The sequence below is a fragment of the Oryzias latipes genome, chromosome 13 (assembly GCF_002234675.1).
Source record: "Oryzias latipes chromosome 13, ASM223467v1".
Taxonomy (NCBI): domain Eukaryota; kingdom Metazoa; phylum Chordata; class Actinopteri; order Beloniformes; family Adrianichthyidae; genus Oryzias; species Oryzias latipes.
This window is the reverse complement of record NC_019871.2, coordinates 5,997,409-6,013,810: the sequence shown is the minus strand read 5'-3', so window position 1 is coordinate 6,013,810 and position 16,402 is coordinate 5,997,409. Positions and strand designations below refer to the sequence as shown.

Below are 16,402 nucleotides of genomic sequence, written 5' to 3'. Positions count from 1 at the left end.
AATGCAATGTTGTTTTTTTATTAATTGGTTTGCTTTTTTAAATTTTAATTCTGATCTTTAAAGAGTTTTTGTATTGAGTGATTTGTTGGTGGGATTTCCTCTTCATGACCACCAAACTCTCAAACTGAAAATAATTAACTAACTGCAGATTGTTTTTGAAGAACAACACTGACATCTGGTGGAGAAAAGATGAATTACAACTATTTCCTCTCATACCGTTGTCACGTGATGTCATTTTTACATGCTGAGGATTACATCACATGTATGACATTTCATATTTGATACTACACTAAAACAGCAGTTTATTCTTAGTTTCACAAACTGATTTAGTGATTCTGTTATTGGGAGAAATTGGGATTTCTTTAGGATTGACATGTATTAGCTCATGAGTCAAATATGCAGAAGAGAAATGTACAAAATAATCAAATGTACAAAGGAGAAAAAACATTTTATTTCAGATTCAGAGGAGAAATCATTGAGTGAGTTCTCTTTACAGCTACTGCGCCTCTGACATGTTGGGGTTGCGGAGTTTGTTGATCACCTCAGACAACATCTTGTTGCACAAGGCAGCATATGGATTAAGAACCACGGCCTGCTGTCGGGCAAATTCACTTCCGAGTGAAGCTGCTTTCTCAAAATCTGCGCGTGCTTCATCCATCTGGCTCCCTAATCTTCGTAGGAGGCCTCTTTGCACCAGAGCCTGGCAGCCGGTCCGTCCGTCGCCGCCGCTCAGGACAATGGCTCTGTCCAGATCCTGCAAGGCTCCTGGCAGGAGACAAAACAAGCCTGATGCACAATTTTGGAATTCAGATGCGCTGTTTTCTTGCATTCTCCACAAGCTCTGTGATTTGCCATGTCTTTGAAGAAAAATATGTTCAATCACTATTGTATTAACGCAACGGTGGTTTTATCTAATCTAAAAAGGATGACATTTTCATTTTTATCATTAATCTTTCAGAAGCAAGCATGCAGAAACAGCTGTATCATTAGAAGACTTTTCTTTCTCTTTGTTTCCATATCTCATCCTTTCAGCCGACAGTGGTTTTAAAACACATCACAAACGAAAGGAAAAGCTGAATTATCCTCTAAAAGATAGCATGCTCACCGATAAGAAGGCATTCTTTCTGACACAACTTTGATGTTTTAAATCATCAGGAAAAGCTTCACATATAATAGCTACGAAGGCCGTGTCACACAGCTGCTATGTGCAATCATTAAATTGTCCACGTAGAAAATTTCAGTCTGTTGTGATACATTTGTGATGTGAGTAATTCACCAGTGTTTCTTGGGTTCGTCATTTGTCGATGTGGGCAGACGTCTGTGGAGATAGGTAATGGCTAAACTAAACAGATTAAACTAAACTGGCATTCCTGCCCGTAGATCGTCCTTCTCGGTAAGGAAAAACTCCTAAAAAAACGGATTCCAGGAAGAAAGAAAAAGGAGAAACCTCAGGGGTGTCCACATGAACGAGGGATCCTCCCCAGGACAGACAGGCAATGTACCAGAATTAGCTCATCTAACTCTATAACTTAATGTTTGAATATTCCAGCAGATGGGCTTCATCCAGATGGAGTTAGGGGACGGCTGGGGGCGCAAGACGAGCCAGAGGCCAAGTGTAGGAGCAGAAGCAGAGACGAGCCAGAGACGAGGTTGTCACCAAGGGCCAACGTTTTTAAGTCGAAAATGTGCAGATTGTACGTAGCAGCAGTGTGACACGGCCTTAACTTAGATGTGGTGCAGATCAGGGGAATCCAACTGTGTAATTAAAACTAAGGCGCTGACCATGGAGCTGATGTAATGTGATTTTGGCTCAGGGGTCTGAATGTCAAAATAAACAAAATTCAAGCAAAAGTGGCTTATTCATCCTTCTTTTTGGGGTTAAATATGGTATTTTTGTGATACAACTGTCGAAATTTCAAGTAAAGAACCACAACTTTTCACTTTTTTCCACATATATTCATGTATGAAGAGTTTTCATCCGTGGACAATGCACAAATTGTACGGCTTCTCTGTGTGACACGGCCTTGAGATACAAGGGGGATAATGAAAATGTACAATAAACAAAATACATTTTCTTCATAAATATTTTACTGTATTACTATGTGCTAACAATTCTGAAGTCGGAAAGCATTTCAAGCATGTTTATATGAACAATTGTAATGATTTTAAATGGTAATGTATGTACATTTAATGAAACAAGTAAAATGTGGATGATTAGTTAAATAAAAGGCTTTTATTCTTTTAACTAAATCAGAGGAGGTAATGTTTTGTACTAAATTAGCTGAAGAGAATGCTAAAAACTTATTTCAAAAAGATAATTATTTCAAATCAGTGCTAAATGTAAAAGTCTTTTTAAGTAAAAGTTAACACAAAGTTCATGATCATTTAAATTGGGGTAAAACTGGTGAAATGTGCTTCACATTGACTGGGCTCCTGTGCTGTCCTCAGACTTGGCAGCCCGACACGCTGGCACAAAGCTCTAGAAAGGGTTATAATGGCTTTGTTGCATGTACCTGTGGTGTCCCCCTGCAGCCGCAGGGCCTGCGCTCGGTTGTTGTAGGCAGAAGCTCGCTCAGGCAGGATCTGGATTGCCTGGCTGAACAGCTGAAGTGCACCCTGCAAATCCCCAGCCTCTGCTGCCGAGACGCCCCGCATCTCCAGCTCTTTCACTTGCTTCAGCAACTCTGTGTCAAAACCGCTGTCTGGTAGGAGCAGATAAACAGGAGGAAAAACATGCTCAGACTCCGCTGACAGGTGTCCATGCCAAAAGAAAACACTGAAACATCACTCAGTGCTCAGGTGTCTGGCTGGCTGTGAGGATTATTTTAGCCTAGAAACAGGAAATATTCAAATAAAATCCATCCTACCATGACATGTTCACGCCTATGAAGTCAGAAACTCACCATCATCAGTTAATTCTTCCTCTCGGTTGATGCCGGGGATGTCACCAAAGGGGCTGGTGGGGTTGAATATGGCTTGAAGAACAGCTCTGTCATTTGCTGAAGCCATCACAGCTGGTATGTGAAGTAAACTGAAAAATCTGCATAAAAAAAGAAGAAAATCTTTAAAACTAAAATACAACCGACCGATAAGTCCTGCCTCCGTCGACTTCTGCATGAGCCAATGAGAGGAGGGGGAGGAAGCAGGGCTGGACTTTGAGATGTGTCTGCACTGAACCCATCTGTGTGTGATTAAGCAAAACATGCAAACCAGAAAAAACTGCAGCAGTGTACTCACACTGTGATTCCAAGTCTTGACCCTATGTAACCATTCATATCATAGTTTATACACACAATCTTTGAGATCCGTGTATCATTAGCATGATCCAAATGTTCTTTAAAATCCTGTTAGATAGAACTTAAACCTGTAATTCACGATTATTCCACTAGGGGCAGCAGAGGGGCTTCTCCTGCTCATGTCAAAATGTCTGCATCAAGGAAATCACAGACACACATTTGGCGGACAAGTTTGTCTTATTTTCAAAACTCTATGGTGAGAATACCATATGTATTGTTAGTGTTTTAAATGACCACTTGCTGTATTGAAATAATGCAAAATTTGTTGATAATTATTTCTCTTTAATGCAATTACACCACGTTAAAACTATACTCAAATTTCGAGACAGTGTGTAAATAAGGTAATTTTTTTCCTGATGAAATCTACAAGATAAAATTGCAAAATCTTTTTGTTTTAATGACATACAAATAGAATCACTTATGATATGTTGGATGATTGTCAGTATTTGTGCTACTCATTCAAACATTGTCACCAAAAACATACCAAATCATCAAAAATATAATAATTGTTTCTATTTTTATCTCTTTAAAAAAAACAATTTCATTTCTATTTTACTTTGTAGATTTCATCAAAGGGTTTTAAGAACATCTTAATTTAAAAAAAAAAGTTAGTCTTCTGGCATATTTCCAAAAATATTACATATATGACATTTTTATAAAGATCACTGGAATTTTGCTCAACATAAAGTTTTTTCTTTCAAACAAATTGACCGTACTGTATCGTACTTTACACACACAGAGTGACATTGGGAGTGTCACTCTGTGCCTGAAAAGCAGGAGCCCGTGCTTCCTCCTTCATCAGTTAAAAGCGAGAGGTTCTACAGTGTATTTTAAGCGTCACTTCTTCCAGAATAGCTCCGTTTCATCCATCATATATTGAGCTGAATGGTAACTATTCTCCACGATCATCTTCTTCAGCGTATCAGGATGTTTTCCGTTCGCGAAACATTTTATTTTTCCTAGGGGGGCAAAAAATAATTGAGAAGCACTGATGTACATGAAGTGTTGGAAGTATACTAACTGAATATTTAGTTTACAACAAATAGATAGTACATAAAAAATAACGTTCGAGTACACTGCCTCACTGTTTATGTATACTTCTAATACCCTACATCTAATTAGACTACTTTTTTGCTAAGGATTTGTTTAGAATTCGGAAAAAAAAAAGTAAAACGAAAACTTACCACAAGCAAAATGAGTCAATTTGCAGTTTTTTAAAAAAAAACAGTTTGAAACCAGAAGCTTTAGAACCAAACAACAACTTTTACGGAGCCTGCTGGTTAAGAAACCCCCCAGAAATAGAAAGCACTAATGCCCCTCAGGATACGTGACAGTCCCCTTCACACTGACAAGTTAACGCTGCGCCTCCAGAGTTGGATTTGTATTATGACAAAAACCTGACATTTATTGTAGCCCAGATCCTTATTGTGCTACTTTACTTATAGAGAATGCCAAGTTGATGTCAAACCTGTTTTGGTTTATTCATGAACTTTTTCTAGACTATCTTTCATTCTTGGCTTCTCCATGCCAGAGTTCTAGGAGAGCAATTCTGCTCGCTTCATTCAGGATGGGCTATTTAGTTTTTCCACCCATTTTTAGATTATCCTTCAAAATAAAAACAACCTTTTTTTAAAGTTTCTATATAAAAGCACATATTTAATATCAATAAGAGTGTCCAACTGGTTTGAAAACCAGAAAAAGAACAGAATGTTAAAAATATCACTTTCAAATTTAAAGCTTAAAGATTTTTGGAATAATCATGGTCGGCTTTTCTTCTGCAGATGGCATTTAAGGAAGATTTTGTCATTTGACATTCTTACTTGGCAGCACAGTGAGGATGTGACATTTCGTAGTAATTACCAGACTCATCTCTTTTTTTAGTCTGCCAGCTTCCCGCTCACTGTCCTCCAGGAAAGTCTGCTTTTTTGAAGTATGTCTCCTTCAAATGCCTTTTGCATTTTGTTGATTACTTTGGAGTCACTTATTCCATCCATTTTCACTCTTTTTAAATGTTTGATTATGTTATGATAGTGAAGAAGGACTCAGCTGCGAAGTTGAAAAACTGTTGTCACCGTTAGCATATTAGTGAGGTGGAAAATGACTGGGGTGTGAGCATTTCTCCATTGTATTTATAGTTTTGATAAGGGGTTCCTCACTGAAAAACTCTGAAGGGGAACATTGTGCTCCTGAAAAGAATTAGTTACATTGCTGTGTTGTTTTTTTCTTATGTCATCAGAAGTATGTAGGTTAGAGATGTAATTTATATATGCTTTGACCTCTAGTCTGCTGTCTTCCTCTAAAAAAAAAAAGGATGGGCAAACGTTTTGTGGACCACAAAGGGGTCCCACAAATTACAGAAGGGACAGAACAGGAGCAGATATGTGGCGTTTTTGGTAATCCACCTTATAAGAAAAAAAAGTAACAATTTTGATTGTGAATAATTAAAGAGAGTGAGAAAGATTTAACATTTTGGATTTTGAATTTGAAAAAAATTTGGCTTTGTTCTCATTTTAGTGCCAACCAATACGTTGCAATTGGTGCAAATGGCCCTAATTGCAACCCATTGGTGCAATTGGCACTCTGTACCATGTGTCCTGTACAGAAGGCGTTCAGTTGACCACATTTGATCGCAGTCAGATCTTTGTTTTCATTCTATAATTCTACACTTATTTTTCTATGAAGGTTGGAACTCTGAAAGATAAAACGAAAGAGAAAAGTGCGAAAATGTTCATGTCTGACCTGCAATAGTCTGGTAACCTTTCCAAAATGTCCCCTGCCTTTGCTCTTGAGTGGCTGTGATCGGCTCCGGCAGCCCCGTGACCCCGAAAGGGACAAAAAGGGTTTAGAAGATGAATGAATGCATGTTTATGTCTGTCTGAGAAGAGTGCATAAAGTGTGTAGTGAGTCGTTTTACAACCTAAACTCCTACTTTACAGATTTCACCTATCACAGGTTTTAGAAGGTAACCCTCGCCTTAAACAAGGGACTTCTCCACTACGTCAGATGATGTACTTTCCCAGCTATTATAGCTTCTTCAGTAGTGTTGTGTGTTATGTAGATACGTAAATATTCAAAAAAAAATTTCCCACCAGGTCAGGATTAGCTTGGTCCAAACATAGACAGGAGGGACATGTGTACGTTCAACTCCTTTTCTTTCATTATAGAGTCATACTTTCCTTTAGATTGATGATCCTCCAGCCATCCATTTTCTTCCGTTCATCCGGAACCGGGTCGCGAGGGCAGAAGTCTAAGAAAAAATGCCCAGACTTGTTTCTTTCATCCTCCAGCTCCTCTGGGATGTTCCCAGACCAGTTGAGGGACGTCCAGTCTCTCCAGCACGTCCTAGGTCTTCCCCAGGGTCTCCACCCAGTTGGACATGCCTGGGGAGGCATTCCAGTAGCCATGCCGACCAGATGCTTGAGCCGAGTGACAATTCTCTATGTTTAATTTTCACCCCTGTTTATTTTTGAGCAAAACCCACGAGGTTTTAACCCCTTGACACCTGAATTTCTTTCCCAGCAATGGAAAAAAAATCAGATATGCTTTTGCTTTCACGTGGATGCTTAATTAAGGCAATTTTGGAGTCGAAGTGGTTTATTGCATATTTACATCAATAGGCATCAGTAGGTTGTGTCCTCCACTGAACCAGGTGTAAGGGGTTAGTGCCTTTAGCTCAGTTATCTTGGTTTTCTGTTTGCTTAATTGATGAGAATAGAAGTTTAGGTTGTGTCTGGATCACTGCAATTCGGTTTCTGCTTTCCCAGTGACATTTCACCAGGTTTAAATGATAAATTACGACTACTTTCTACCTTCACTGGAGGCCCAAAGCAATTTACAGTCCCATTCACACACATTCAGAATTCCCATAACGGTGGCATCAACCTATAACCACCAGGAGCAATGTGGGGTTCAGTGTCCCTTCCAAGGACACTTCGACACATGGCTGGGCAAGGTACAAACCAAACCTGCGATCTTCTGATCAAAGTGCACTCTACCTTGGCACCACAGCCGTCCGTAAAACAAAAATAACCCCAGTTTTTTTTTTTCATCCTTAGTTTCCTAAAGTCACAGTTTTATATATTTTTCTTTGGCCCTGTGGAGTAATGAGTTTTCTCGCATAAAAACATGATGTTCACATTCTGCTATTTGGTGTTTTAGCTATAGCTCATTCATACAATTATTTCAGTTTCTGCCATCTTGGCTCTTACTCAGCTGCATGTGGGTATCTTGTCTATTTATCTGGATACATTTATATTTCTAAACATATCTGAATAAGTTTAAAACAATTGGGATTTCTTTAAAATCCCACTCCAGTCATCTTTTGATCTATTTTTAAAGCATTCCAAGTAGTCTTTCACTCATGATTATGCCATTTTAGCCAAAAAACACCAATAAAATCATTTTCATTGGAGTGTGTCTTTAACCTTTTTTCCCTAATATAAAAACATGATTGTTTACGGCCATTTCTGTGGAGAAACACGAGCTGTGGAAAGTCAGCGAAATCGGTTGCAAGATCAGAACAATTTTTTGACATTCATCACACTTTCAGCAGGAACTTGGTTCAACTCATCCATAAGGCATAATTTCTTCCCAAAATAAAACCAGAAAGATAATGTAGTGGACAGGATATTAGTCTAGACTGCAGTTATCAGAGGTGCATCAAAGCAGAAGCAGCTCATTTTAACTTCACTTCCAATCAAATCTAATGAGTCACTGATTTCACTAATTGCCATATGTAAATGAATATTTCAGGCAAGAAACAATTAAGTTCATTGTGTTCCTACCCTGTTTTAATGCATTAAATAGTGTTCAGGCTGCAGCAAACCTAAAGCAGACATGAAACAAGGCGCATAACGTCTGTAAAGACTTGCAGCTATCTAGGTCATGTTATGGGTGCATAAAGGTCATTACAGGAATGAAAACACACAAGAAAGGAAGCTAATAATAACAGTGTGAAAAGAGAGGTGCAGTTGCATGTATCAAATAGCAGATAACAGCAAAGAACAGGAGATGATGTGACGATGGGGAACTGATAGCAGCCAGAGTAAGAGGCACAGTTTCAGGTGAACATGATCAAAGCGTTGAGATCAAACACAGGAACACTTTGGCATGTCGTGGTTCTCCCTGGCTTTGAAAACAACTGCAAGTATCTCCAGCAAATGTCTGTAAGTGAGTTAAAAGGGTTCCAGCTCAGAGATTTTTCCAGTTGTTTCCAATTACTGGCAGCAGTGATCTGGAACAAGAGAGATGTCATGGAAGTGCAGGCTCATGGTTGAAAGGGCAAAGCAGATCTACTCCAGAAGTAAAGCAACTAATACAGTTAGGAAACGGGGGTTTCATTGTATGAAAACTGTGATTTTCTTTTTTTTTTTGCTTCCTTTGAGCAGCTGATGTCAAATTGCAAGATTTTTTAATGAATACATTGAACCGACAGAGACAAGATTCTCAGTTAAATAACACAAAATAGAAAAAATTAACCAGTTTATTAACATTTTTTGGTGCCAGAGATCTTTAAATCTTTAACCGCTGGTTTTGCTTTACTTTGTCAGGCAGACCAGGATGATCTACAGAAGCCAGAGATGCTCACAAGTCCTGTTTTGCAAACCCAAGTCAAGTCCAAAGTTTTCATCTTTACATAAATCAAGTCTTAAAACCTGTAGTTATAACAAACATTGTATTATCCCAAACTGTCAAACTACTTTAATGTGGTTGGCTGTGGTGCAGAGGTGTAGCGGCCAGCCTTTGATTGGAAGATCGCAGGTTCAGTTTTCGATCTGTGCGCCCATGTGTCGAAGAGTCTTTGAGCAACACACTGAACCCCACATTGCTCTCGGTGGTTGGCGCCAATGTTCGGCAGCTGGGCTGCCATCAGTGTGTGTATCTGTACATGGGTGACTTTATGGGACTGAATCAACCTCTCCACCTTTCTCTTTTCTTCCATCAATTCTATTATTTTTAAAATGGATTTACAGCTTTGCTCTCCCAAGTTTGACTATAATTGAATGGAGGAAGAACTGGGGAGCTGAATTATCTGCTCTGATCTTAGTCTTTGGTGCAACATTTTTCTGTAAATAGAAACAAATTTTCAGATATTAATGGACTCAAGTAGTCATTAACCCCTGTGCTATCCTAGGCACTTTAACGTTGGGAGTTGGGTCATCTAGACCCACTAGACAGTGCGCTGAACCTTTTTTCTTCAATGATTTGTGATCTTCACTGGTTTCCATGGATTACATGACCTCTTTCCACCTTTATCCACCTTTGTCATGGTAGGGAGAACACGTCAATGCAAGGATGGGGTCATCTAAGATAGCACAAGGGTTAAACTTGTTTTATGAAAGTTTATTGTGGTCATTGACAGACAAATGAATGCAATGTTTTATTTTTTATGCATTTATTCTTGTCAGGTTTGTGATACAATAAATTGGTCCTATGTCTTATCCTCAGATTTCATGAAATTATTTTCAAAAAGCCATGTAGATATGTTGAGCTTTTTTAGTCCTATATTAAACACATTTCTGTTGAGTCATTTCCTAAAAATGTAATTATATCTAAATAAGTGCACTATTTGTTTTTTTTAGCTCTATTTTTCCCTTTGGTTCTGCTAGTTATTCAACCAGTCACTTCTGAACAGCCGACATCCTTAGTTCATTTAATTGCGCTACTTTTTTCCTGGTTTGCCCCCCACTTTGTTGTTGCTCCTTCAATCCCAGCTAATGGCCACTGCATCTTCACTCTACAGTCTTAGAAAGTGTTTGCTTTATGCTGCAACTATGTTTTTTATCCTAAAGGTGCTTAAAGGCTTTCTTTAAAGGTAATAGTTGTGTGGCAATACCACAGTATTTGACATATCTTTCCTTTGCAGTTATATTTCCCTGCATTACTGTCACGCCTGACAGAGAGTGCACAGACTGATGAGTGTTGGCTTCAGACTGAGGCTGCTCAATACCTTTATGGGTGCTGTATGATAGTGAGGTGAATGTAAAAATATACTAAAGCGCTCACAATCTCTAAAAAAGCAAAAATGTGATAAACATGTTTATAATAATCCCATCAGACATGTAGCCTGGAGATAGAAAACAACTGGTTTGATTACCTCAGGCTGTGAAAGAATAGGATCTCATAGACATTTGTGCTGTTAACATATAAAAGCTTTAGCTCTAAGTATCTGATGGTGAGGTTTACTGCTGTTATGCTGCAGGTCCATAAAGGAGGGAACTCTGAAAGGTCTTAAAAAGACATTAGACCCAATTGCTGTTTTCACAGATCGGATGAATCGAAGAAGGAATCAGGAACTCCGGGATTTTCAGGCAGAGACATTTTCTCTGCTACCACTGGAGAGAGCTCTTGCTTTTATTTCTGCCAGGCCTCCCATCCATATCAAGCAGCTCAGCTCAGATAGTGGGATCTCTCAGGACTGCCATTTTCCACAGGGTAATAGAAGTTAAAGAGTGAGGGCTAGGCTATCATGTTCACGGTCACTTGGTGAGCAGCAGATTGTCTGCAGAAGCGTAGTGTTTCCCCCCATGGCCTTGCCTGTAGTGTGAAGGAAAAGAAGCAATTGTGTGAGGATTATCAGCCTGCTATTACTGCAAATGTCACTGCATCAGCACCATTCAACCTGATTATGTCAATAAGGAAACTCGTTGGCAGACTTTACAGGCTTTAGAAGGAGGACCTCAGGGACTGGACTTGTTTCTGCTTGGAGGGAAGTCAGCAGACACAAAAAAAAAAACAAAAAAAAAAAACTGACCATCAATAGCAATGCTGCTGGGAAAGCTGCAGACTTTAAGCAGCATGCAACCTCATTGTGTTTGAGTGCTTACAGGGAGTAGATTAAATCTGACAGCAACGGTGGAGGATAAATAATTTAGAGTTTGCTTAAGTGCTAACAGAGCATGGCAACAACATTATTATTTCTTAGCTTTTCAGCTGAGAATGAGTTTTCTGTATCGAGAGAAAATAAAACCGCAAAACAAATAGTTTATTATTAAGTATAAAAGTTCTGTGTTCCCTCTTGCTTTATGGCAAGTCGTAAAGCAGTATTTAGGATATCCTAACAAATATGTAGCCATTTGTCTTTCTAATCCCCATCCCCCTGTGGAGGAAATAGGAACCGTGTCTTGATACCTGGTCTGTTTGTACATGACAGAAGGGTGGTGCGTGCTGCACCCAGGCACCCTAAGCATGATTAAAACAAAGTAATCTGCTCCACTGAGAGTAACGGAATAACAGCAGAGGTTTCAGAGGTTACGTAAATATCAAGGAACCCCTTTCAGGGTAATTCTTGGAGACTGCAATGCATTTTCACTGCGGTTAGTGCAGTCCCACTAAGAAAACACCCTCTATTGGAGCAAAAACAGGAGTCCCACTTTGATGAAAATGGCGGTTTGGGTGTTTTTACCATGTTCTTGTGGCTTCTTTGTTGATGGAGAACATATATTGAGAAAATTAAGTTTAAAATTGCATTTCTGAAAAAAGGTTTCAGGGGTTTGTCCTTGAGGAGATGTAGTGCTGGTGGGGGAATTAATATCAATAAATTACATGCATTACTAAGGTTCACTCATGTTGCAGTTTGGCTTCTTATCTTCTTAACAAATCCTTTCACAATGTCAAAATTGGGTTTCATCAACAGCCAAAGAGTTCCAGAACTTTAGGGTCATCTTCTGACAGAACATAGAGTTTTAAATCAAGAAGGTCAGAGGTGGGGTCAAAAGCTCAAAACCTCTGGCTAGCTGCACATTTGTAAATGAAAGTAACTAAAGTCCACGCCAATTTACTAAATAACCATAGGGTTTGTCACAAAGATTAAGTACATCCTTATAAAGTGAAATGAGCCAATGAAAAAGTTAGTTTTTGTCACCTGAGTTGTTACATTTAACATCTAAGAAAACTGCACAAACCAATTTTATTTGATATTGTCAATGGAGCATATCTACAGGCAGAGGCATGTTGATTTATATTTCTGACAGGTTATTGCCTCAATGGGTGTGTTCCATCAACTGTCAGACTTGTTTTTCTCTGACTATTTTACCCCTTTAAAAAACAAAAAAAAAAAAACAAGGTTTGGTCACATCAATTCCTGCCAAAATGGCAACAACAACCAATCTAGAACACAGGCTTTGAATTGGCTAAATGTAAAATGTTGGGTCACATGACCACAGACAGGATGGGTGGGGTTTCATATCAGTAAATCATGTTTATTAATGACATGCACTGATGTCACAGTTGTGATTTCTCAACTTTGTGGCTAGAATCAGAGACAGACGTTGCACATGTTGTACAAATAACACCAATGTTAAATAAAAAATGGAAATGTTACCAAACACTCAGGAAAAACCCTAATATATATATATATATATATATATATATATATATATATATAGCCTACCTCACAATATGAGAGACAATGAACCACATGTCATGCCGGCTCAGATGTCGCCCGGCCAAACAAGGTCTGCGTCAGGTGCTGAGGGACCAGAGCACCCTGATGGAAGGTGGGCTACTGGAACAAGACGGAAATGGACTACATGTGAGAACAAGGTTCTGGTAGAATGCTACTACTCAAGTAATCCCACCCAGAGGGGTTACATGCAGAGAATGTGGAATGAATAAATGCTTCGAAACCCACAATCAAGGCTAACTGCCAAACAACTGGTAGCTCAGTGCTCTAACATCCACAAATGGCAACTCCTAGATTTGTAATCATTAATATATCCATTCAGAATAAAGACTTTTGCATCGTCAGCATCTATGGTCCGAATGTTGACGACTCTTCCTTCTTTCACAGATTCTTCACCTCACTCTCAGCTCACTCTGACTCCACAATCATTATAGGAGGAGACGTCAACCTTGTTATGGACCCTGAACTTGACAGACTCAGCACAGCAGCAAACCAGCGTACATGGCAGTCTGCAAGTATTCTAAAGCAGTACATGAATGATCTGGGTCTCTGCGACGCTTGGCGCTCATGTCATCCAAACACTAAGGGGTTCACCTTTTTCTCTCCAGTTCATCATTCACACTCTCGTTTAGATTATTTATTAGTCAGTAACTCCCTTTTGAAAGAAATTAAAAGTTCCAACATTCATCCAATTATTATCAGTGACCATGCACCAGTTTCTGTTACTATTTCAAGGGAAGTACCCACACCCTCAGGTTCAACCTGGAGATTTAATACGTCTCTGTTAAAAGACCAGGAATTTATTGAATTCTTTAAAAAAGAGTGGGCAACCTTCTTAGAATTCAACAATACTTCTGAAATATCACCAAGTATTCTTTGGGAAACAGCAAAAGCAGTCATGAGAGGGAAAATCATCTCTTATTCAACGCATAAAAAACGCAAAGAGAAAGCAGATTTATTAGAATTAGAAAATAAAATCAAAACCCTGGAGACTGCTTATGCTGCTTCTGCACAGGAACACATACTGGGCGACCTGAAAAATTTAAAGCTGCAGTTTAATGACATCATCAATAAACAAACACAATTCCAGATACAAAGGCTTCGACTGGAAAGATATGAAAACTCGAATAAATCTGGCAAATTTCTAGCTAATCAGCTTAAAATTAATAAAGAAAAATCAACAATCGCTTCTATTATGGACAAAACAGGGAATGTCACCCATGACCCGGTAAAAATTAATAATGCGTTTAAAGACTTTTATCAAAACTTATACACTCCACAGATCAATCCATCAGAACAAAGCATCAACTCATTTCTTACCAATATAAACCTGCCCAAGTTAAACGAAGATCAAATCACAAATTTAGACTCTCCGCTCTCGTTGTCTGAGCTTCATGAAGCTCTGTTACTTATGCCTAACAGCAAAGCACCAGGACCCGACGGCTTTCCAGCAGAGTTTTATAAGGAATTCTGGGAACAACTGGCACCAACGTTTTATAAAACGGTAAAATTTATCAATGAAAGCCAATCTCTACCACCTAACATGAACTCTGCCAACATTATCCTTCTTCTAAAACCAGACAAAGACCCCACGAGTCCTTCAAGCTATCGCCCCATTTCTTTAATTAATGCAGATGTAAAAATTATCTGCAAAGCACTAGCACAGAGAATAGAAAAAGTCACTCCTCACATAATTCACCTTGATCAAACTGGATTCATCAAAGGCAGACACTCGGATGACAATGTCCGCAGACTCGTTAACATAATAGACTTTGCCACCATCAAAAACCAGGAAATGACTATACTATCACTGGATGCTGAAAAAGCCTTTGATAGAGTAAATTGGAAGTTCCTCATTGCTGCCCTCCATAAGCTTGGGTTTGGAGAATCATTCATCAATTGGATCAAAATATTATATCACAACCCCAATGCATCAGTTAGAACTAATAAACAGACTTCCAACAGGTTTTTTCTTGGAAGAGGAACTAGACAGGGTTGCCCACTCTCCCCCTCTCTTTTTGCAATATTTATCGAGCCTCTAGCTGCAGCAATAAGACAGAATGAGAGTATCAAAGGAATTAAAACCAAACACAGCCATCATAAAATTAGTCTCTATGCAGATGACATATTACTGTTTTTAAGTAATATACATTCTGTAAATGAAACGGCAACAATCATTAATGAATTCTCTTCTATATCAGACTATTCCATTAATTGGAATAAATCTGTTTTATTACCACTGAACAGTAATGCGGAGCAAGGACCCACAATACCAGTTAAATCAGGCAATATAAAATATCTAGGTATTTATTTTCCCCCCAAAATATCAGAACTGGTGCAGCTAAACTACACCCCATTACTGAAAAACATACAGGACGATCTAACACGCTGGACCAACCTGCCTCTGTCCCTTATGGGCAAGATAGCCACGGTAAAAATGAAAATCTTACCCAAAGTTAATTATCTATTCTCAATGATTCCCACACAACCGCCATTAAAATGGTTCAAAACATTAGACTCATCCATATCAAGCTTTCTATGGAACAATAAACCTGCAAGAATTAGTCTAAAAATTTTAAAATCTGCAAAAAGCTGTGGAGGATTAGAATTACCTAATTTCCACAATTACTTTCTTGCAAATAGACTACAATACATCTTAAAATGGTTAAAAAATAATCCAGAAACCAACTCATGGTTAGACTTGGAACAGGCGTTATGTGGAAAGATCAACCTGTCAGATCTTCCATTTATCAGCCGAATAGTTAAAAGACAGGATTGTTTCAAAAGTACCAATATAAATGCCACCTTAACAGCCTGGTGGGAATTTCTCAAAATATCAAAATCATCAATTCAACCGTGCAAAATGACACCCATCTGGAACAACCCAGACATCCTCATAAACAAAAAGATTATCCACTTCCCAGCTTGGCAAGCAGGGGGCATAAAACAACTAGAGCACATAATTATTGATAGAAGATTCATAACTCCCCAGGAACTTCAAGACAAACATGGAATATATAACTTCTTGGAATATCAGCAACTTAAATCAATTATTACTAAAAAGTTTAAATACAGAGACAACGATTTAAAGCTACCAGATGTAGTTACCACTCTGATCAATTTCACAATGAATAAAACTCTCTCCAAAATATACAAACTTTTATGTAATTTAGATAATAATATTTCACTTCCGACAACAAAATGGGATGCGGATTTGAGCATCAGCACAGATGAAAGCTTTTGGTCAGAACTTTGTCTAAACACCTTTAAACTGACAAAAAGTCCAAATCTGCAGCTAATCCATTTCAAAACTCTTCACAGAATTTACTACACTGGACAGAGGATGTTCAAGATGGGTCTCAGTAACTCAGACATTTGTCAGCACTGTGACAGTAATCTACCCGACAATTACATGCATGCACTGTGGTTCTGCACGCCTGTCCAGGCTCTCTGGCAGCAGGTATGTGCCGATCTATCAGTCTGGCTTAAGGTTTCAATCACAGCTTCACCGTCACTTTGTGTGCTTGGTGACATGAGTGCCATCGATGTAGAAGGAGGATTAGGCTCTATCATTTTCATAACTCTTTGCATTGCTAAAAAAACTATTTTAATAAATTGGAAAAGCAAGAAAAATATAAATATAAGTCAACACAGAAATCTGCTGCTTGATCATATCAGCTTGGAAAAAATGTCAGCCCAAGGT

General features: G+C 38.6%; 1 protein-coding gene across 1 annotated transcript; it reads right to left on the bottom strand.

The window, feature by feature from the left end:
- Positions 1 to 429: 429 nt before the first annotated feature.
- Positions 430 to 3,113, bottom strand: ttc36 (tetratricopeptide repeat domain 36). Its single transcript, XM_004075274.4, has 3 exons — positions 2,904 to 3,113; positions 2,514 to 2,702; positions 430 to 765 (listed from the first exon to the last, which is right to left on the bottom strand). Exons 1-3 carry the CDS (start codon positions 3,007 to 3,009, stop codon positions 497 to 499), a joined length of 564 nt encoding a protein of 187 aa, XP_004075322.1. The 5' UTR covers positions 3,010 to 3,113; the 3' UTR covers positions 430 to 496.
- Between the last annotated feature and the right edge of the window lie 13,289 nt (positions 3,114 to 16,402).